The 24,276-nt window shown below is 39.5% G+C and overlaps 1 protein-coding gene across 4 annotated transcripts in view; it reads left to right on the forward strand.

Moving 5' to 3' along the window:
* LOC122554281 (zinc finger SWIM domain-containing protein 5) overlaps positions 1–24,276 on the forward strand; it is a 244,346-nt gene that overhangs the window by 117,311 nt on the left and 102,759 nt on the right. For all 4 annotated transcript variants that reach the window (XM_043699055.1, XM_043699054.1, XM_043699056.1 and 1 more), the window contains one exon: positions 6,388–6,744. In XM_043699055.1, the coding sequence (XP_043554990.1) occupies positions 6,441–6,744 (304 nt within the window). In that variant the 5' untranslated portion in view covers positions 6,388–6,440. The remainder of the gene's footprint in view (positions 1–6,387; positions 6,745–24,276) is intronic.

The raw sequence follows: 24,276 nt of genomic DNA on the forward strand, positions 1-24,276 counted from the left end.
ATGTAATTGCATCTGCAGTATTTGTGAGATAATCCAATGTTAAACATTCCATTGTAAACAGTGGCTGTCTGTCATAATATAGTTGCAAATTCTGGCCACTGAACAGATTTCTTTCTTTAAATCTCTTCTCACACAGCAGTTCTAGTACCTGAATTCAGGATTTAGTAGGCACAACCTCTCCTTTTTCTGATGATAATAGTGGGGTGTGTTTTCCCTGATATTAGATTGTCAAGTTAAAGCTTATCAATGCTCTCCCCTGTTGAGGCTTGTGCCTCTGAAACTGTGACCCTGAACCTTGTGATCTTCACACTGTCTCAATTGTCTGGTTTCTTTGTCTGGGAGATTTTCTCCTCATGACCAGCACCACCAATGAATTTCTACATTAAGTGCATCTTTTAGAAGTGCTTTGATTATTTATATTACATGCAAATGTTTTTGCTCCTCCAAGCTTCAGTTCAAATTCCTTTGATTGTGTTGGTTTACCCTTTATTAATGAGTGTTCCCACCGCCCGCTCTGCACTGTTGCATGCCACAGATGTATTCATTTGTTGCTGTGTTCACTGTTCCAGTCATTTATTGATTTCCTGTACTTGTTAGTCTGTAGATTTATTAATTTACTCCGTCTGCGTTTTCTACCTCGATAGGTTTATTAGTTACAGCTTTGTTTAGCTTTGCTGGTGGTGCAGGTTGCAGATGGCTGCTGCAGTATGAAATGATTACATTAAAAGCATCTACTCCATTAGCCTTTTAAGTAACTAATATCTTCATTGTTCTTAGCACAATAATGTCAGTGTAGATTTTTATATTATACTCTTTCTAAGACACGTTCTAACCATGAACACAGTTCTTCCTACTCTGAGGTGAAAGTGGTACCAAAGAGCCACAGCTGACATGTGTCATTCCATATAAAGCTTTCTATCAATACCCATGGCCACCCGCCTGACCTTTCACACAGCCTCTGTATTCTGATTTATCTTTATCATAGGCAAGGTTACCTTTCATTGTGTCCCTCATCTCTTATATTCTCCTAAGCTCTTCAAATCCCACTTTATTCTGAAGGAAAATTCTCTCTAATTCACTTTCAGACTCCCAACTGTTCAGCCATTGTTGCACATTCGCCATGATATTTCTTTTGGTAGAGGTTAAAGTTCCTCTCTTTCCCTGAAGTGCATAGTCAATGTCTTTGCATGTGTGATTTCCTTTTATTTGCTCAGCAGTGTGCATGCAGTAATTTAAGGGACAAACTTTTGTTGTAGCCCATGCAGCACTTTCCTGGAGCCACGTAGATTAAGGATCCAGCTTGACATTCCCTTTAAATCTCCTTTCATTTTCCATGCTCATAAAACTTTTAAGTTAAACAGTAGTTCTTCCTTAAATTTGTTATCCCCCTGTGAAACATTGGTGATCCTGCAGCAGTTTTAGCAAAGGAGAGTAGGACCTAAATAGCACTTGATGTGGCCTAGCTAGGTCTGGTGATGAATGGCTAAAGCGGCTACTTTCATTTATTCAGACTTGAACAAATATGTAAATGTTTGAAGGAATAGTGTTTAAAAAGTTAAATTCAATTAATGATGTAATTTTGATGGCATATTGTCGAGCTACAGTCTATCTGTTTAAAAAAAACAAGACAAGTCCAATACATCCAATTATTGCCCCATCAGCCTATTCTAAATCATTATCCAAGTGATTGGGGCTAGACTTTGGCAATAATATCAAGCAGCAGTTAGTCAACAGTAACAGTTACGGATGCTGAATTTGGGTCACTTGTCTCCAAACCTCATTGCAGCCTTTCTTCAAACATGACCAAAACAAAATCGAATTTTAATGGTGTGGCAAGGGTGACTGGTATCGAGGTGGCATTTGACCACTTATACCATCAAGGTGCTGGTATACATGGATTGTGTGTATATATAAATCTAAGTGTAGTATTTTGAACTTAACTAAGGGCACATTTGTGGGCATGAAAAGGTAGCGAGCTAAAGTGAACTGCAATAATAGCATAGGAAATAAATCCATAGAGAAGTGGTGGCAGACATTTTAAGGAGATATTTCAGAATACTCAAAATAAGTATATTTCTTCTGGAAGTAAGCATTCCAAGGCGAGGAACCACCATTCATGATTAACTAAAGAAGTCAAGGAAAACATCATACTTGAACAAACAGCATATAATTGAATCAAGATGAAAGACAAGTCTGACAATTGTTCAAAATATAGGGAATGACTAATGGCTATTCCAGGTAAAAACAATGACTGCAGATGCTGGAAACCAGATTCTAGATTAGAGTGGCGCTGGAAAAGCACAGCGGTTCAGGCAGCATCCGAGGAGCAGGAGCACACTGGTAATGTCTCTACCTCTAAGTCAGGAAGCCTGAGTTCAAGTCCTACCTGCTCCAGAGGTGGTAAGAACATCTCTGAGCAGGCTGATTAGAGAATGACTGAAAACTTAATGAGAAAAAAGTAATTAGGAGTATCACAGAAAGGTAGAAGGAAGCGTGGAAGAGTATTCAAGTATTATATTCAATGTAAACTCTTTTTTTTCTCTCCACACCCACCTCTGTTTCACCAGTATTTTCTGTGTTTGTTTCAGATTTCCAGAATTTTCAAGTATTTTGCTTTTAAATGAGAATGGGGAGGTTTTGTAGATAATAATGATTAAATCCATATATATTTGCTTTGAAACGGGCTCAGAATATTCTAGAAATAGCTACAAATCAAAGGTGCTAGGAAGGGAGGTGGTTGGGAAATTGCAAACACCAAGGAAGCAATACTGAGCAAACTGATGGAGCTGTGGGCTGTCAAGTTCCCAGGTTCTGATGGACTTCATCCTAGAGTTTCAAATGGGGTAGCTAATGAGCTAGTAGATGCAGTAGTATTAGTTTTCCAAAATTCACTGTTTTCTGGAAATAGTCCTTTCGACTAGAAAGTAGTCCTTTAGAGTGGAAATTGAAAAATAAGTGCCTCTCCATGGCAGAAGGCAGGAAACAATAAACCAATTAGCTTGACATCTGTCATGGAGAAGGATATTAAAATTGATCATTAGGAGGTTATAATTGAACACTTATACTAGCGTGGATAGAAGAATGGCTGGATGACTAGCAGAAAGCAGAACTTCCATAATTTATTTTTCTAATTGGCAGGATGTGATGTTGGGGTCTGCAGTGGTCTGTGCTGGAGTTTCACCTTTTTTTACAGTTGCGTAGTTAAAGAACTTGGTATTTTAGTGTGATAAAGCATGCGTGTAGGAGCTTTCCTACAATATTTGGATTGATATAGAAAGGTTCTTCTAAATGGTGATTTTATAGGGTTTTGTGCTTTAGGATTTTCTTATACAGGTGCATTGTATCATGGCACATGCCCAGTATTCCATAGACTTTAAGCTGAATCGTGGATTCTTTGTTCCACTTGGTATGTCCCATTTGTCAACAGATTGTCATGTAGAGGGGTGGAGGAATGCAAGAATTCATTGTTTGGTATCAGGCTGCCTGCATACTTCATAAACTCCTTTTTTACCAAGGTATGCCCAGCAGTAATTGAATTGAATTAAAAGTACAAAGAAAGGAATATTTTTCTGTCAACCCTGGCTGCTGTATAAAATGACATATAAGCATTACCAAGGGATATGCATGGTTTTCTACCATCAACATTCCACATGAATATCACAGTTATGTATTGAACTCCTACCCCAAAGGCTGGTGGATACCAGGACACTGAATAATTTTATGGAGGAGATGGATTTTTAATTAGTAATGGGTTAAAGGGTAATAGAGAGCAGGCAGTTGTGGCTGAGATGAGATCATCTGTGGTCATATTAAATGGTGGGTCTGGCTCAAGGTACTGAATAGCTTTCTCTTGCACATAGTTCTTATGTTTTTATGTGAAACTGTTGGCTACATGTGTTTTAGGGAAGAAAATCTTGTGTCCCTACCTTTTCTGAAATTTGACTGTGGAACCTCACCAGTCTGGTTGGCTCTTAATCTTAGCTACTGAATGTGTTTACGAAGACAATTTAATTGGTTCAAATCCTGTATCCTCTCTCGGCAACTAAGGTAATAAATCATCCCATGAATTTTGAGAAACATGCTTTGACTAGAAGTAACATGGTGTTTAACCTGGGGGAAACTACAAAATTAGCTTTTATGATTATACTAAAAAGAAATCTGGGTGTGAATTTGAAGTTGTTTTCTTGTTGCTTGACCTTACTCATAGTGACGCACGTTATGAAGTAGCACAAGTTGCCGAGGTTACACGTGTGTTCATAGTGCAGATAATCTAAATAAAAATCTCTCTAAAGCTTTCAAAAGTCGCCTTTTTGTATTCCTTCAGCAATATCTATATAGTGTGAGCAATGGGACCTTGCAGCACAATTTTGTACCTCGTTAGAATCCACTTCCACTGTGCTTAAATCAACCATGTCACACCAAGGGTTACTTTATTGACTATGATGAAAATTGTGGCTCCAAACTAACAAGGAGATTGTTGTCTTCTCAAAGAAGCAAGGGGTAGAAATTCAACCTGTTGCACCATTTTCATTGGCATTAAACGTGTAACAGGCCAGAATCTTGAGGGACCCAAATTTTAGATCACAAGAACATCAAAAAAACTTTCACCCACCATTTTTTGGGCATTTATATCCACTAGCTAAATGGGTGTAGGACGTTGCACATTTAAATTACAGGCCTTATTTCTGTTTCACTAGCTGTTGCTAAAGTTGATCCGAGTTAATTGCATGTACGAAACTGTTTTCTGCATTCAGGTGAAGTAGAAGTGCATCATCCAATTCCAGGGTTGTTCTGAGCACCGCTATCAGCCCATATTGTCCTTCTATTCCCTATCTCCCCAACATTGCACCCCCAGCTACCTGCTGTCAAGGCAGGAGGTCAACAATTCAAATGAACAGAAAGCAGAAGTGCCTGTGCAAGATACTGGCAACTCACCAACATTGATTTGGTGGGAGTGAAATACTGTGGATACTGGAAATATGAATTAACAATAGAAAATGCTGGAACTGACTGCATCTGTGGAGTGAGAAACAAAGTTAGTGTTTCATCCCCGTGACCTTGCAATCTGATTGAAGGTCAAAGATTGGAAAGTTTGACCCAGGCCTACCTGGAGCATTTGGAAAAGGTGGGAGAGGCCAAATTCAGATTCCTGACATCAGGTTGAAGTTTTGGTATTAAGATCTCAGTATTCTATCAGGTGGGTCAGCATTCCTAACTGTGATTGTTGAGGACATCTTTGCATTCATTAGCATGTCCTGAATACTCATTAACACACTGGGCTTACCTGGAGTTAAGTTTGCAGATGTAATCATGTTAGGCAAAAGCAAGAAAGGTGTTCATTCATAAACGTGTCTATAATTTATAAGGTGTGTATACTTGTTCCTGGAAGCTCGGGTGAGTGCACGCTTTTTTAGTGGCATGGGTCCTTGAAAACTTAGTGCCAAGTGCCCATAAAGCCAGCTCGTGACAAGATCCTAATCATAACTGGTTGTCAGATGCTAACAGTGTAAGCGGTGTAGACTGAGCAGCCCATCCAGCATGCCCAAGCTCTCTCAGTAAATCTGACTAAGGCAGGCACAAGAGGTTCAAAGCAAAAAAAGTGCAGCACAATAGGGGATCAACAGAAAGGCTATGGGTGTAGGTGGGAAGGTATGGTGGAAATTAAATTTTTAAAAGGCATGGTTTTTAGGAGTTATTAGAAGAATCCTGGGAAATGGAAGTAGACAGAGGGAGTGTCACAGTGATAAGAGCAACGGGTCAATAAAAGATGGAAAGTGCATCTTAACAGTAGGCAATACAGTGAGAGCATAAGACGTGCTGATGAGGATGAAGAAGCAACAGAATCAAATAAGGGCAATGCAAGTCTCAGTGTGGGCATGGGGTACTAGATGGTAGTGGGCCTGGGGGAAGCTTGGAGAGTAGGGACTATTAAGGGAAATTGTGAACAGGGCCATATAACAGGGGAGATGAAAGCACGATAGAAGGGCCACCAGAGAAAAGGAGGAGGCTATAGTGCTCCTCCTTCAGAACCCAGCAGATACTAGAGATCCGTTTTGAAGATGGGCACTGGGAAAGACAGTTCTTTTCAAGACTAGATAATTAAACCCTGAGAAATGGTGTTCAGCACTTCAGTGCTACTAAAGTGGAACTGGGCATTAAGCAGAGACACTGTAATGTTTACCTTTGAACATATTCAGTAAAATTGATTTGTTAAAGATTCTCTGTTGGAAGTACAAAAGCAGTGATCTCTCAGCGCAGGTAAGAATTGATGGATAAGATATGGCACTGCACAGTATTGTCACTGGTATGTAAGTTGACAAGAAATTCATTGAAATTGTACCTCTGGTATTAATTCACCTCTTATTTATTTTCTTTCTTCCCTGGCAGGGTTTCATCTGAGTGGAACTGTGACTGAACCAGGTACCCAGTCGGAACCTGAAATGATCTACAGAGTAGCCATCAGTTTTGACCGCTGCAAAATCACTTCTGTGACATGTGGCTGTGGCAACAAGGACATTTTTTACTGCGCCCATGTCGTGGCACTTTCCCTGTACAGAATAAGAAAGGCTGACCAGGTCAAACTGCGTCTTCCCATCTCCGAGACACTTTTTCAAATGAACAGAGACCAGCTTCAGAAATTTATTCAGTACTTAATCACAGCTCACCACACAGAAGTACTTCCCACAGCACAGAAATTGGCTGATGAAATTCTATCGTCCAATTCGGAGATCAACCAAGTACATGGTAACTATTGTAAGGGTCCCTTTCCCTCTCCCATTAATGGATGTCATTGTATTGTATTGTACTGTACTGTAATGTAATGTGTGTGTCCAGTTAGTACCATGGGCAGGGCATAATCCTGGACTAGAACTCTATTCTGGATACTTCATATGACCCCTTGTAACTACAACTATTGAAGCAAAGAAAATATGTGACATTTAATAAAATAACAAAAACTTGATTTGAATTTCTATTCAAGAAAAACATTTTTGAAAATACATTTAATATATTTATGCTTCATTGTGCAGTCTAATCAGTTTCACTAAGTAGAGCAATCCTAAAAATAATTTAACTTTTTAATTAGCCCCATCTAAGATTAGTAATTAACTGATGACTAGAGAGTGGAAGAAACGGTCTTTTGATACATCATTGCTTTTCATCAAGTTCATCCCTTCCTATGATATTTATTTCGTGCTGATGTACAGTTCTGCAAATACTTGTTACTTTCTAGTACATCAGACAAGGTTCTTCCATTCATGTGGGGCCAATGGCAATGTGTGCTAGTTGATGATATAGCAGACTATAATTGACCCGAATCACCTTTAGCTGCTGTGCTACTAAGGCAGTCGAAAGCTATAACAAATTGCTTTTGTGATATTGAGACATTTGAAAGCCGTAACTGCACACTACAAAACAGATGGGAAGAAGAGCAGAAAAGCAGTATAGTATTTAAATGGATAGAGATTACAAAACCTTGAACTGTGGGGAATCTTGATGTCTTGCTGCGTGAATCACAATCGTAGGTATACACATAGAGCAAGAGATTCTCACATGCAGGGAAATTTTGTGTTCTGGTCCATGAGTCACAAATAATTTGTATGCAGATGTTACACTTACTGAAAAAGACTAAAGGGATTCTTTTCTTTATTATGAGAGGAATTGAACTTTAAAGGTATTATGGTTCAGTTGTACAGGTTATTAGTGAGTTCTGATTGCAAATATTGTGTGCAGATTTTTGTCTCCCTATTGAAGAAAGGATGTAAATGTTTTGGTGGTGTTTCAAGGAAGATTTACTGGCTTGATACCTGGAATGAACAGGTTGTTGCATAAGATGGATTGGACAGGACTTGTTTCCATTGGAGTTTAGAAGAGCAACAGGTATGATTGAAATGTATACGATCCTAGACATGACAGGGAAGATGTGGAACTGATGTTTCCTCTTGTAGGTGAGTCCAGAGTTTAAGGGGCACTCTTAAAATTAGGAACTGCCCCTTCAGGATGGAGATGAGGAGAATTATTTTCAGAGGATTGTGCGAATTCGAAACTCTGCCTCAGATGGTGAGATCATTGGATATTTTTAGGACAGATGTGGATAGGTTGTTGGTAGTTAGGGCAACCAAGGTTTATCAGGAATAAATGGCATGTAGAATACTAAACAAAACAGATCAGCCATGATGTTATTCAACAGCAAAGCAAGCTTGAAGGGTCAATTAAACTGCTTCTGCTCTTATTTCATATGTTTGTATCATTGCAAAGGGCATGGAGTATAAAAGCAGGGATATTTTACTGCAGCTGTATAACACCTTGGTGAGATGATACCTGTATAACTGTGTACATCTTAGCCTCCTTATTTGTAAAAGGTCATAATTGTGCTGGAAGCAGTTCAGAGAAGGTTTACTTGATTTACTCTTGGGTTGAAGGGCTTGTTTTATAAAGAAAGATTGGCCTTTACTCATTGGATTTAGAAGAATGAGAGTTGATCTTATGTTTCAAGTCCTGAGGGGAATGATATGTTAGATACTGGGAAAATGTTTTCTCTCATGGGAAATACTAGAACTAGGGAATAAGAAAGAATAAGACTGTTACCTCTTAAGGGGGAGACTTTTTTTCTCTCAATGGGTTGTTGTTCTGACAAATTATTTTCCTCCGAAATCAGTGCAAATTGAGTCTTTGAATTTATTTAAAGCTGATTTGATTTTTGACATAGGGTCAAGGGTTAGGGGGAGCTGGCAGGAAGATGGAGTTGAGACCATCTGAAGTTCTGAAGAGTGCAGGATTTAGAAAAGTGAGGGTGACTTGATTGAAGTGTAAGATGCAAAATACTTCTGACAAGGTGGACATGGGAAGGATATTCCCTCGAGTCACTCAGTCCACAGGGAGGACGCGCTGCTTAAGACTTAGGGCTCACCCTTTTAGGATTGAGATGGGGATGGATTTTTCTCTGAGACTATTGTGATGCTTTGGAAATAGGTACCTCAGAAGGTGGTGTAGATGGGGGGGGGTGGGGGGGGGGGTCGGTCATTGAATATTTTTAAGGCAGAGGTAAATATATTGTAAGGTGCAATTTTTGATGATAAATAAGAATGTGGTATTCAGGATGCAAACAAATTAATCATTATCTTATTGACTTGCAAAGCTGGCTTGAGGGGCTAAATGGCCTACTTCTGTTCCTAACTTGTGTTTACATGTAATCAGATCATTATTATTCAATTATCCATTGGTCACATCCTTTTTGTCAGATGCTGGCATTTTCCCATGACTAATGCAAGGCCATCAGGACTGAAGTTCCCTTTTTTCCCCTCTCCTTCCCTTTATAAATAATGGGGTGACATATGCTACATTCTCATCCTTAGTACCATTCTAAAATTTGCAATAGCTTGAAAGATGATCACCATTGCATCCACTATCTCCTTGGCTACCACTGAGAGAAGCCTTTATGTTCACAGAGTAAATTTGGGTGGCACGGTGGCACAGTGGTTAGCACTGCTGCCTCACAGTGCCAGAGACCCGGGTTCAATTCCCTCCTCAAGCGACTGACTGTGTGGAGTTTGCACGTTCTCCCCGTGTCTGCATGGGTTTCCTCCGGGTGCTCCGGTTTCCTCCCACAGTCCAAAGATGTGCAAGTCAGGTGAATTGGCCATGCTAAATTGCCCGTAGTGTTAGGTAAGGGGTAAATGTAGGGGTATGGGTGGGTTACACTTCGGCGGGTCGGTGTGGACTTGTTGGGCCGAAGGGCCTGTTTCCACACCGTAATGTAATCTAATTTAATCTGTAATCTAATCTAATCACAACCAGGTGAGCCATGATATTATTGAATGGCAGACTGGATCCACAGTGTTGAAAAGCCTACTCCATTTTCTAAATTCTGAGTTCCTATGGCAACACCTCAGATGGTGACTATCTGAAGATTGCAACATCTGGGCCAGAGTTTAGGAAGAATAGTTTTGGCTGGGCAAAAAAAAGAAGATCTTATTGCATTCTGAGACGGGAGTCCATGATAAGCTGCTTCATTCAAATTCATTTGAGATAGGTGCAGAATTTCTAAAAGGATTTGAAAATCAAAGGTTGGGCTCCAATTAATTCTCCCGTATTGTGCTCAAAATATAAATGGCATATAAATATAGAGGAAAAATTCAGTGTGCTTAGAAATTTGACTTTTTTTTGCAATAAGTGTGTGGGCAAGTATAATATTGAAATTGCAGTAATCTCTTATATTGTGTGTACTTGGGCTCTCAGGGAGGTGGAGGCACGATGAAATCAAAATATAAAGGAGTTAACTTGGCTCGTCTTGTATACCTCTTAGAGACATCTCTTAACATCTCTTGTTCTGTCCTCAAGATTTGTGATTGAGAATGCTTCAGTTGCTGAATTCCAACCTTCGAGTTACTGCAGTATAAAAGCAGGTTTGACTTGAACACAGATTCTAAAAAGGTGGTTTGCTAACTTCTAGTCATGTGCATCCATCCTATCTAGAGATTTACTTTGAAATATTGGACAGTTATTGGAGCTTTTTGAATGGTTAAACAATACACAAGCTCAAACATAGTTGGCACTGTAGAACGGAAAATCAATTTTGGGGAACTACCGGAAGTGAAATTATGGAAAGATGGAGTTAAATTTAATCATGAGTAAGTTATTCGACAGCAATATAAGTAAATCGAGGATTCCTACGCTGTCTGAACCTGGTTCTTAGATTGCTTCCTTCTTTGTAGAATTTTCACTTTATCTCCCAGCAAGTGAAGTTTTTGACATGCAGCTAGTGACTTGCAAGGTACACCTCTCAAGTTCTGATTTGCAAAACAAGGTAATCGACACCCCAAATGATACCACATAAATGGCTCGTTTGCTTGATTCATTGAGAGTTGCATTGCTTTTTTTTGCCTATAGCAACCTTTAACGTTTCTACCATGTTCCTGCAAGCTCTGTACGTTTGTTTTAGATTCATTTGTTAACTGATTCAAACAGCTTTTGTACTGAGACATTGTAATGTGGTGAGTCTCTGTTTAGTGAAGGAACCAGCTGATTTATATAGCACAACTGTCTGCTTCTGTCCCTTTTAATATTCTTGAAGTAAATTTCCTGAGGATGAATGAATGGAATTCGGAAGAACAGACATTTGGCACAGTGTTGTTAATAAAGAGATGATCATGTTAGATTGTGCTGTGTAGGTTAATATATTTGTCATTATAGGTGTCAAAAATTATTAGCATATTCGTAGGAGTTGCTGATGATTTTTGACATCTTGCATACCAGTCCCGGATATTGTGTAGGCGAAGAGAACCAGAAAAAGGTGCTAAAGTCTGTTATGATGAAAATCAGCTGTCTCATAAGTGTTTTTTTCCTACGTGATTTTATATTTGTGAAGGTGAGGATATTAAAATAGGGAAGTGAAATGTTGCATCCAATGTTACTGTTGAATGCAATTGTTTGAGGTACATGTGCAGCTTTTTCCATTAGCCAAATCTATATCTCTTGACCTCTGAGGTTCACCTTTTTGGCTCCATAGGACATTAGTGAGGCCACTTTTTGAATACTGTGTCCAATTCTGATCGCCCTTTTATAGGAAGGATGTTGTTAAACTTGAGAGGGTGCAGGAAAGATTTGCAAGGATGTTGCTGGGACTGGGGGGGGGTTGAGTTAAAAACTGTAACTTGTTTTCCCTGCAGCGTTGGAAACTAAAGGGTAACCTTACAGAGGTTGATTTAAATCATGAGGAGCTTGGAAAGGGTGAATAGCCAAGGTCTTTTTCCTAGGGTAGGGGAGTCCAAAATGAGAGAACATAGGTTTAAGGGAGAGGGGAAAGATTTATAAAGGACTTGAGGGGCAATGTTTTCACGCAGAGGCTGGTGCATACATGGAACGAGCTGCCAGAGGTAGTGATGGAGGTGGGTACTATTACAACATTTAAAAGGCATCTGGATGAGTACATGAGTAGGAAGAGTTTAGAAGGATATGGACCAAAGGCTGTCAAATGGGACTAGGTCAAATTGGGATATCTGATTGGTGTGAATGAGTTGGATTGACGGGTCTGTTACCAGGCTGGATGACTCTGTGCACCAGCTGACATTTTCCATCCTAATAACTGTCTCCCTTATATTCCTGTTGAGTTTGAATTTGGAAAGTCTGCAATTGACTATGCCAGCAGGGAAACTGTACTAAAACCACAAAAGTTTGTTTTTGCATCCTGGTGCAAAAAAGATAATCTCATGTTATTGAACATTGTCTAACTGTCTGACTGTTGTCCCTGTCTCAGCTCCTCTGTTAAAATCCTCATTCATTTCCTCTGGACTCAACTATTTCAATGTATGTCTGGCTGGTCTCCTATGTGGTACGCTGCATATTCTTCAGGTTATACAAAGCTCTCCTGCCTATGTTCTAACTGTCCCTGAGCCCCATTCACTAGTCACCCTTCTGCTCTTTGACGTAAATTGGCTGTTGATCAAATAACTTGATTTTAAAATTCCCATCATTGTTTTGAAAACCCCTGTGGTCTTTGCCCTCCCTCTCTCAGTAATCTCTTCCAGTCCAAAAATTATTTAACATCTCTGGTCCTCTGATTCTAGCCTTTCAACTAAGATCAGTTTTAATTGTAATGCATTGTTGATTTACCAATTATCTGGACCCTAAACTCCATAATTCCTTCCTGTATCTCTCTGTCTCTCTTTTTCACTTCCTTCCTTTAAGACATTCTTTGAAACTGACCAAGCTTTCGGTCATCTGACCTAATGTCTCCTTACATGACTTCCTAACACAATTCATTTTGTGAAGTTTTATTGAGTACTTTGAAGCCTTTTGTTATGTTGGAGCTGCTGTGTAAATATTAGTTATTGAGTCTAGATTCCGTGAGGCTCATTGTTGCATTTAACATTGTTATTGTTGCACAGACTTTCTAACTGTTACAAATGAAAATCATTGGATAGTCTTCACTTGATCTGATACGTATCGCTGCACAACGCTCCTTATAGGCAGACTGTATTGTCTGCCTCAGCCATATCTTCTGATCATCTGTTGTCCATGATTATACAGTCTCTTTCACCTTCTTTGTAAAATATCTTTCCGACACTCTGCTCATTGGTTGATCTTCAATGCTATTATCATGATTATTATACTTTCTTGTCTTCATTTGTTTTTGTCCTACTCTTTATATTATTATTCTAGTCATCAGACATAATTATGCTGAAAGTTTCATTACCCTTCATGCTTGCCCTTCTCTTCCCCATCAACCCACACAAGATGCTCCTTTCTAATAATGGGATTATTAGAGTTGATTTATTTTATATTTATCGTTAATGATTATTTCAACAAGATTGAAGGTCACAAAATTCAAACCCTGGCATAATCAGTAGGTCAGAAACCAGTCATGTGAATTGTTTCGTTTCGATGAATTCGAGATCAGGTGATTTTCAGACATTTCCATTTTGTGCAAGTTTCATTCGAGACCCAGTCTCTCACTCCATAAGTGTTACATTTTGCCCTATGAAATTACCTAGCATGAACTTCTATCCTAACTTGGAAAGAGTTTGCGTCTGCATTATCTTAATCCGAGTACCTTTAGTCAAGTTAAGTCCTGAACCCATGTAATGTGGCCTAGAAATGTGTGTAGAAAATAAATTGGTATAAGTTATTCCACACTGTATAGCTTTTGATATTTTCCAATTGTATTGCAAGCTTGGAGAATTTCATTTCCCACAATTTTGACTGCTTTTTGTTGTAAAGATCGCCAGTGTCTACATAAAGGCTAGTGAAAGCTGGAGATCAGAGTCTAGATGGACGTTTCAGGCAAAAGCACTTCATCAGGAATGAAGGCAGGGAGCCTCCGGGGTGAAGAGATAAATCCACCCAGAGGCTCCCTGCCTTCATTCCCGATGAAGGGCTTTTGCCCAAAACGTCGATTTGCCTGCTCCTTAGATGCTGCCTGACCTGTTGTCCTTTTCCAGCACCACTCTAATCTACATAAAGGCTGTTTGGAAACTCGTTAAAAGAATCACAAGTGTGGCACTCACTATTTGGAACCATCAAAGTAAGATAAGATGCTTTTTTTGTGTTTGTCAAAACTTCGGGAGTTCGAGACCTTCAAATCTCAATGTAATTGTAAAAATGATTATTCATTGTTGCCATCAGAGACTGGAAAAATTTTGGAGTAATTGATTAAAAATGTATGAAACAAAGTTAGTTATCTTGTCCTGTGTAATAAAAAAAAGTTAATCGTGTCACAAAGAAACATTTATGCAAATGAACTGATTTATTTGCAACTCCCCTAGATGATACTAAGATTGGCAGAGTAGCAGATAGTGAAGGGGACTGTCAGAGAATACAGCAGAATATCAATAGATTGGAAAGTTGGATAGAGAAATGGCAGATGGAGTTCAATCCGGACAAAGGCGAGGTGATGCAATTGGGAAGAAGCAATTCAAGAGTGAACTATACAGTAAATGGAAAAGTCCTGGGGAAAGTTGATGTACAGAGATCTGAGTAATCAGGCCCATTGTTCCCTGAAGGTGGTAACACCGGTCAGTAGAGTGGTCAAGAAAACATACGGCATGCTTTCCTTCATCGGTCGGGGTATTGAGTACAAGAATTGGTAGGTCATGTTACAGTTGTATAAGACTTTGGTTTGGCCACATTTGGAATACTGCGTACTGTTCTGGTCACCACATTACCAAAAGGATGTGGATGCTTTGGTGAGGGTGCAGAGGAGGTTCATCAGGATGTTGCCTGGTGTGGAGGGTGCTAGGTATGAGGAGTGGTTGAGTAATTAGGATTATTTTCATTGGAAAGAAGGGGAGACCTGTTTGAGGCCGACAAAATCATGAGGTATAGACAGGGTGGATAGCAAGAAACTTTTTCCCAGATTGGAGGACTCAATTACTAGGTGTCACAAGTTCAAATTGAGAGGGGACATATGTCTGGAAAGTTCTTTACGCAGATGCTTGGAATGCGTTGCCAGCGAAGATGGTAGGGGCAGGAACGATAGCATAATTTAAGATGTATCGAGACAGATACATGAATGGGCAAGGAACAAAGGGATACAGATCCTTAGAAAATAGGCAGCAGGTTTAGATAGAGGATCTGGATTGGCACAGGCGTGGAGGGCCGAAGGGCCTGTTCCTGTGCTGTAATGTTCTTTGTCCTCATTGTTCTAGGAAAGTCTATTTGTCATTACCTAATGTCTAATGAGATAATGAGTACTTTGGCTATGTCATCACATGACTCATTTTATTCTAACGTTTACTGTATGAATTGGCAAATGGTCGCTGAAATGGCTTCATGAAGTACAGTATTAGTTCTGAGGTCTATGTGAATGTATGTATTTTTAATTCTGTTTATTATTGGCATGAATCAAGCCTCAGTTATATGATTCATAATTGAAGATCTTGCACTTTGGGTCTTTTCAGTAGTTCTGTTCTCAGCAACTGAAACCAGCTCCTTTATGTGATCAGTGATAGTTCTTGTGCATTATCTTGTAGATATCAGAAGAGGGATGATACAATGGACTTCCCTAATTACTTGAAAGAAAAACTAGAGTTGAAAGAAAAACTAGAGAATATGGTTCAGTTTTGTATGACAAATCTTCATGTGAGCAAAAGGTAACCACAATGTGTCTGGAGTTGCAAGGACCAATCATAAACTTCAGTGGGAACATTTGGTTAAACAAAAGCATTTTTTCCCCATGTCAGTTGGATAAAATGAAAATAATAATTAAAAATAAAATTAGTATATTTAAATTCAAATACCCTGGCATTGCTGTAAAGCTGCTTTTTAAAAGTAAGTAATATTAGTAGGATAAGATAATCCATGGAAAGTGCTTTTTCCTAAAACTTCCTGCTGAGTGAGTATAATGTACCATTTGTTTTCAAATTTTAACATGAATACCGTTATTAAGATAGAATAAGAAAAATTAAATTTGTTTCCTTCACCCGCCAACAAAAGTAGATCCTACAGATAATGGGTTATGCTGGTGGGAGCAATGTGATCATTTTTTTGTGTATCTGTGCAAGTACATATTTCAGTAATTGAGAATTAACCACTTAACACATTTGATGTGCACTTGGCCACAGAACAAGTTTTCCAACTGTGTGCTTCAGAGCTGTCCATTATAGCGTTTCTGAAGTAAAATTGAAAGCAAGTAATTATTTAGGAAAACAAGAAATTGCAGGGCATGTTAAATTATTAATCACATGCCTGCATTTGGCTGTAGGAAATTCCTACGCCCATGACAGCAGCTGAAAATGCAGCTGCATCAGATTCAATCCTGAGTAAGTGGTTGGAACCGAGTTAATGAGAACTTCTTGCAATAGGAAAAGGGAGACCACAAATATCTTGGCTTGGAAATGTCTGGCAGAGCCTCCTCTGTCTTTGGTGCTGCTCTTTTCTAACAGGAAAACTGCAACCTCCCCACTCAGGCCTTCTTTATAACTGCACTGGAGTCCAGTAGGCATAACAGAATTCTGGTTTGCAGCAAGATATAGGATTGTGCTACTATAAATTCATGCTGGTTAAAATGGGGTTTGAATAAATGAGTAGCCTGCTGATATTTTTTAACTACCTATCCTGTCTGATTTCCAGTAGTATTAAAATCAATACTCTGTATAGCTCATGTAGACTTTACTGTAATAGGCAGTGAGACACATTCAGCTGAACTTTACCTTTTTATATTGCTTACAATGATATAGTGAAATATAGGTGCCCCCACACATTAAACTATATATTGGCTACCTTAACACATTTTAAGTATATTCTTTTTAACAAATAGTGAAACAAGAGCAAGCTACTCAATCCAGATTGTCACAATGCTTTTGCTAGCATTTTAGCTGCAGTTGTGTGTTTTACTGGCATTTCCTGCTCTTACACACTTCCTTTTTAAATCCTAATCTGAAACACTTTCTCAATGATATAATGTCTCTTAATAGCCATTTTGTGAAAAAGTATTACATGGATTTAGTAGTCCTTTTTTTGAAAATGTTCATCTAACTTCCTCCTTCACACTTACCTGTAGTTCATTGTTGGAGATTACTAAGTGAAAATGGTTTTCTTCCGATGATTTTCTCAAAGCACTTGTTTAGCTTGGAAACCTAATTTTGAGATACCATTTAAGTCCTGTTGTAAATACAATTCTTTTGTAATGGTCCTTGTGAGGCAGATCTCAGTTTTTATCAGAGAAGTTAGCTTTTCTGACAATATCACTTTATTGCTCTTAAATTATACTATGCTTTGGTATGAATAAAAATTCCTGTTGTAAAAGTCATTCTGAATCTGTTCCCTTTTTGAGGCTGTTAAACATGACATTGATCTGTAAATTTATTTTACAACATTTACTGTTGAGGTGAAAGCTGTTGCCCCATTTGTTTGATAGCTAAAGTACAACAGCTTGAATAGGCAGATCTTGACAGAACCCAGACGGCACAGGTGATTGCACCAAACACATTGATTATTTAGTGATTAATCACTGAAAGGAAGGGCATTTATATGGTGCCTTTATGATCTCAGGACACCTGAACACATCTGCAAATATAGCTGAGCACTGTTGTGATGTAGCCTCAGACAGCAAGCCTCAAATACAACAATGAGAAACCTGCCAAAAACAAATTTGACTTGGGATATATTGTTTAGTATCCATCTTCAAATTTTCTCTGTTTGACTTTCCATTCCTGAGTCTGTCATGTGATGGCCCGTTCCAGATCGAATAAAGGTTGACTTTGAATACGAAGCTATTGTGCAGTGAGGGTTTTGCAGTCCTGGGTGCATGTTGACTAATTGCTAACACAAATAATTGTTTTTTTAATTGATTTTTTTTTTCCCAAGCAAGTTAAGTTTCAACTGCATAAATGTGGGTCTTGAGTCACATATAGACCAGATAAAAATGGCAAATCTACTGCCCTCAGTAGCATTTGTGAATCAGATGATTTTTTTGCAACAATTGGTGGCAGTCATCATTGATGGTCCTCTTTTCAGACTCTTATAAATTTTAGTTTACGTTCTCCCACCTGCCATGGTAGGATTTGAGCCCATATCCCCAGGGCATTAGTCTGGGCTTTTGAATTATGAGCTGAAAATGTGTTGCTGGAAAAGCGCAGCAGGTCAGGCAGCATCCAGGGAACAGGAGAATCGACGTTTCGGGCATAAGCCCTTCTTCAGGAATTCATGAAGAAGGGCTTATGCCCGAAATCAAGAATATTACTATGGCTTTATTTTGTTATTTGTTCTTGGGATGTGAACCTTCCTAAAACGCCAGCATTTACCTGTATTACCAGCAACACATTTTCAGCTCTGATCTCCAGCATCTGGAGACCTCACTTTCTCCTTTTGAATTATGAGTCCAGTGACATTAAAATGATGTCACTGTCTCCACAAAAGCTTTTGATTGTCCTGTATTGTTGTTTTAGAGGTTCCGATCTTCTGATCTGTGGCTGTCTCTTTTTCTCATCTCAGTGATATTTGTATATCTCTCTTTTCTTTTTCATCATAGAATCCCTACAGTGCAGAAGCAGGCCATTCAGTCTATTGAGTCCAGACTGACCACACTTACCCCCACAGATATCTTCTGATTGGGAGGATCTGTATTCATCAAGAATATTACTATGACTTTATTTTGTTATTTGTTCTTGGGATGTGAACCTTCCTAAAACGCCAGCATTTACCTGTATTGCCCGTTCCTGGTTACCATTGAAGTGCTGTTGGTAGGCAAAAATCTACCTTGCAAAGGTAGAGATTTCCTCCTTTATCTTTCTCAAGCTATCTGTAGCCATTGACACATTTGATCACATCATCATCTTCTAATGCCTGTCCACTGTTATCCAGTCGGTTGGGATTGCTTTTGCTTGGTCCTATTCTTAGATTTTAAATTATGGCTGAATACGACTTGCAATGTCTTCTGTTCCTGCTGCTGAAATCTGGAGTTCATGGGGTGAGAATAAGAGACAGATACAAATCAGGAGATGAGAACCTCTGTAAGCATCAACACAAGAGATTCAAAAGCATTTGTGAAAATGGCGGCATAATCCAGAAACCCAGCTCAGGGCTCACCAAAAAACACAGCATTAATGTTCGTTCACTTGTATTAATGACATTAGCTCTACTTCAGCATCACTTGTTTCAACTCCTCAACTGTTACTAAACTACCAGACTTTTCACTTGATGTCACATGACATATTAAATTCCAGAGTTAAAAATCACACAACACCAGGTTATAGTCCAACAGGTTTAATTGGAAGCACACTAGCTTTCGGAGCAACACTCCTTCATCAGGTGATTGAATCACCTGATGAAGGAACGTCGCTCCAAAAGCTGGTGTGCTTCCAATTAAACCTGTTGGACTATAACCTGGTGTTGTGTGATTTTTAACTTTGTACACCCCAGTCCAACACCGGCATCTCCGAATCTTTATTAAATTCCAAGAATTTAATATTTGGAAGACTAAAGCCTTTTTAGTTCAGTTCCTCCTTCAAACTCATTTTTTACCTAACTGTTCTGCAAGATGAATTTTGAGAAATAACCACCACCCTGACCCAATTAGGAAAATGGTCACAAACTTACTCAGTTCTATGTCCTGCAGGGATTTTACTTGATAATGTTATTATATTGGGGCTTCTGTTCATCAGTGGAAGGCAACTGGAAGGCACAAAGCAGAGATACAGTCTTGGTAGATGGGTGCTCTTGATGTGCGCAGGATATAGCTCCATTCCATTCTGCCATTGCACCAACATTGGTGAAACAAAATGTCCTTCCCACTCTCTTGCCTGCCTTTCACTGTCCACAGTGTAAATTATTTTTAATCAAATGTGTTTGGGCATGTTATGACATTCATCCAGGGCAAATGGGACTTGAAACCAGACCTTCTGATCCAGAAGGAGGAGAACTACCACTGATCAGCAAGAGCTCCTGCACCATATGTTAATGCAGTGGAGGTAGATTTAAGTCATTGAGCCTGAGGGAGGATGGACTAGTGGAAACCTTATCCAGTCCTCTGCATTTTGGATATTAGGTCAGGAAGGCGAAAGCATTAAGATTAATTCATCTGGCATATTGTATATGCTCCGTCACATCACTCAATATGCTCTCATTAAGCAGCCATCAAATACAACGTATTCTCTCGGTAGCAACCATCTCAGATGGTACCTGCCTGTTAGCAGCTTTGGTGACCGCGAGCGGCACGGTGGCACAGTGGTTAGCACTGCTGACTCACAGCGCCAGAGACCCGGGTTCAATTCCCGCCTCAGGTGGAATGTGTGGAGTTTGCACATTCTCCCCGTGTCTGCATGGGTTTCCTCCGGGTGCTCCGGTTTCCTCCCACAGTCCAGAAAAATGTGCAGGTTAGGTGAATTGGACATGCTAAATTGCCCGTAGTGTTAGGTGTAGGGGAATGGGTCTGGGTGGGTTGCGCTTCGGCGGGTTGGTGTGGACTTGTTGGGCCGAAGGGCCTGTTTCCACACTGTAAGTAATCTAATCTAAGTAATCTGTCAGGAATGAGGTTCCAACGATACTTGCACCTTCACTAATTCCATTGTGACATCAACAAACTCTCTTCACCCCAGCATCTGCTGCAAAAAAACTCTCTCATATTTTTATCAAGGATCTGCTTTGAGGAATTCAGATATGACTTCAGTTCCCAGAGAATTGCCACCCCGATTCCCATTTTTATTAGAGCTCCACACATTTGGCCTTTATCATCGAGGGACTGTCACTTTCACCTTATCTTGAAATTCAGCTCTTTTGTTCCTCATTGGACAAAGGCTCTAATGAGATCTGAAGCCATTAGGATCTGTCAGAATCCTGTTTAAGTACTGGTGAACAATTTATTGGTGAGTTAATGCCATGTGATAGCACAAAGAGTAAAATAGTTTGGCAATAATTAGCTACATTATATTTATCCTGCCTTTTTTGACAGGGCACATCTGGGCAGTTTTTCTCTGTCATCTATAGCACTAGAATGCCTTGGCTTGAGGCATGGTTAGATTGGAAGAATAAACCTGGACTCAGATTGAACTGCATTGGTGGATATTATTCTAGAAATGGATTTACTCTATGCAGTCACTATTCTGCAGTGAAATATTATCCGTACACTGTTGGTATGCTACACCATTAAGTTGCATTTAGTCTCATTGCACTCTTCTACATTATGCCATTGTGGTGCCCTTGCCATGTTCTGTTAGTACCTCAGAGTGCTTTTGTGTTCTTTTTATTGTAATAATTTTTCATATTGTTTATACCATACTTGGTACAACCCAAAAACTGGGCTTTACTTGGAATTAAGTTGCGCCATGCTATCTAGACCAGCACTCAAAATAAAGACGGGGGTGGTAAGTGGATCTGCCCCAAAATGCCTCCAGTCGCCCTCATTGGAAAGCTGAGTGAACTTTGTTGAATTTATTGCATCTACAAGTTCCACAGATTATGCCAAAGATACCGTGATGTATTGAAGGCACAAATGCAGACGAAAGATGCAGTTTAAATGGAGAAGCAGTTGCAATCAAGTCTCTGAGATCGAACCTGTGAGAGGCAGCCACTCTACTCACCGTCCACTTCTCTTGCTACTGCTGAAACTCTGTCTATTTTCAACAGAGGCTATGTTTGGAGAATCGGCAAGGTGGGAAGGAGGAAAGCTGTGTTTGGAAGAGCCTGCGCACCTACATGGGAGTAATAGGAGAGAGAGAGAGAAGGAGGCCAAGATTCGAATAGATCCAGTAAGGTGAAGAGGCTTTGACTGTGAGAGAGAGGAGGGAGGAGAAGGAGGTTCAAGCGTGCGAGAGTATGTGGGCAAAAGGCAGTATAGTTCACTTGCGCATCTACACTTTTATTCTTTTTGATTTTTATACTTATAATGTGCCAACTCACTTTAAAAAAAACTTTTATTTTCCTTTCCAACCCCCCCCCCCCCACCCCCAAAGCCGGTTTTCAAGTTTATTAACTACTACTGGAAGAATAACCAAACAAGAAATAAAGCTAACTAAATCTGTTGCAATGATTTTCTTCCACTTTTATGTTCCTACAATAAATTGCTTTAAGAATAAAGTTTAAAGTAGACAGCTCTGGGGTAAAGGGAGAAAAAATGTCATAGGGGAAATTCAGGTTTTTTTTTCAAACAGAAATACAAAGTGCTGGAGCAACTCAGCTGGTCTGACAGCATTTGTGGAACGAAACCATCTTTGCTCCCTGCCATCAGTTCCAAAGAAGAGTTGACTCTGCTTTTTCTCTATGATACTGCCAGACCTGCTAAGTTTCTCCAGCAATTTCTACTTTTGTTTCAGATTCCCAGCATCCACAGTTTTTTTTTCCACTTTTTTTGTTGCCCTCAGAAATTTCTTTAAACATGTAGAAATGTCTGTCTGCATGCAAGTTTTTCTTTTCGATTGCTGATGTGCTTTTCTTTTAAATTGATGAATGAGAAAACTTGGAGCCCAGTTATTTCTGAAGTGCCCAACCTCCCTGGGTTGAGTTTGCTTTAACACATCAAGTGGAGAAGGAAGATAAAGTAGGTATATGAGTAGGTTGTAGGGAGGTGTTAAAGGAAGGACGGATGCCTAATGGTTGGATTATTGGCTGCCTTCCCATCACAAAGTTTCTTGTTTCTTTAATGTACTTTAATGGATGCCTGGAGCAGGAATTTGCTAACACTCTTTGAGAGCAGTTTATTTCTTGCTAAAATCTTTGGATCTAAAGAGCTTTGAAAACCAAGAAATAACCCCCTAAAATCATAACATAGTTCCTGAAAGTCAAAGTGAGCCCTCAAAGAAAATATGACTTTGACCTTTGACTGAGATGTGTATTTTTTTTTAAGTTTTCTTTAACACAAACTTAAAATAACAACAGGCCATGGCTTGTTTGTCATCCTTTCTGGTCTGTGGGATTTCAACATCATATCTGTTGCTGTTAGATAAATGAGGCTTTGTGTCCAAATAGTTGTCTTTAGAGCCAGAAGATTTTCATAATCCCCATATTTCTACTAGTACTTATTGTGCAAAATTTGAAAAGTGAAAAATCAAACAACAGGGATTCCAAGTTAAGTTCTCAGATATAGGTGTTTCTTGTAAGGCCAAATTTATTTCTAATCACTTGTTACTGTGAGAGGGTCCTGGTGAGACTTCTGCTTAAACTATTGGAGTGCTTTGCGTGTTGGTGTTTGGTAGGAGATTCCAGCAATCTGACCTCCAGAAAAGATGAAGAAATGGTTATAATAGATGATGTGTGTCTTTGAAGCGACCTTAGAGTTGCTTGCATTCTCATTATACTACTGCCCTTGTCTTCCTTGGTGATATATTCCACAGAACCTGAAGGTACAGCCAGAGTAAGCGTGAGTTGCTGCCGCAGTGCATCTGTAATGGTGAAAGTTGTTTATTAAGAAAAGAGTAACCAGAGAGGGAATAGAGCCCCTTAAAGATCAAGAAGGCTGTCTATGTGGAGCAGGAGATGGGTGAGATTCTAAATGATTATTTTGCACTGTTATTTACTGTGGAGAAGGATATAGAAGCTAGAGAACCTGGAGAAATAAACCAAAAGAGAAAATGCTGGAAAATCTCAACAGGTCTGGCAGCATCTGTAAGGAGAGAAAAGAGCTGATGTTTTGAGTCTTAACTGACCCTTTGTCAAAGCTAAAAAAAGGGAGAAATAGGGAGGTATTTATATTAGGCTGAGAGAAGGTCCCAAACATTCATTTCAGATTAAGCGGCGTTTCACTTGTACCTCTTTCAATTTGGCCTATTGCATTCGTTGCTCCCAATGTGGTCTCCTCTATATTGGAGAGATAAAACGCCGACTGGGTGATTGCTTTGCTGAGCACCTTCGGTCTGTACGCAATCAGGTCCCGGACCTTCCCATGGCTTGCCACTTCAACACACAATCCTGTTCCCATGCCCACATGTCTGTCCTTGGCCTGCTGCAATGTTCCAGTGAAGCTCAACGCAAACTGGAGGAACAGCATCTTCTCTTCCGACTAGGCACATTACAGCCTGCCAATCTCAACATTGAATTCAACAACTTCAGATGATTATCCCATCTCGACCCCTCTGTTTTCATTCTGCTCCATAATTTTATTTAATTTATTTTTTAAAATATTTTTTTCACTGCTCTGTACCTCGTATTTTTTGATTGTCTCTTTCTCTTGCTCCCCACTCTCTCATCACCTTTTCCTCTCTTCTTCCCCCTTTGCTACCCTTCTCCCCTGTTTTCCATTTTGCCTCTGCTTCACCCATTTCCCCCCCCACCATCCCCCACATATTTTGTCACATAGCACCGGCTTCAGCCTTGGTCATTCACAGCTCCTAATCTCCCTATAATCCCTCT

The sequence above is a fragment of the Chiloscyllium plagiosum genome, chromosome 11 (assembly GCF_004010195.1).
Source record: "Chiloscyllium plagiosum isolate BGI_BamShark_2017 chromosome 11, ASM401019v2, whole genome shotgun sequence".
Classification (NCBI taxonomy): Eukaryota; Metazoa; Chordata; class Chondrichthyes; order Orectolobiformes; family Hemiscylliidae; genus Chiloscyllium; species Chiloscyllium plagiosum.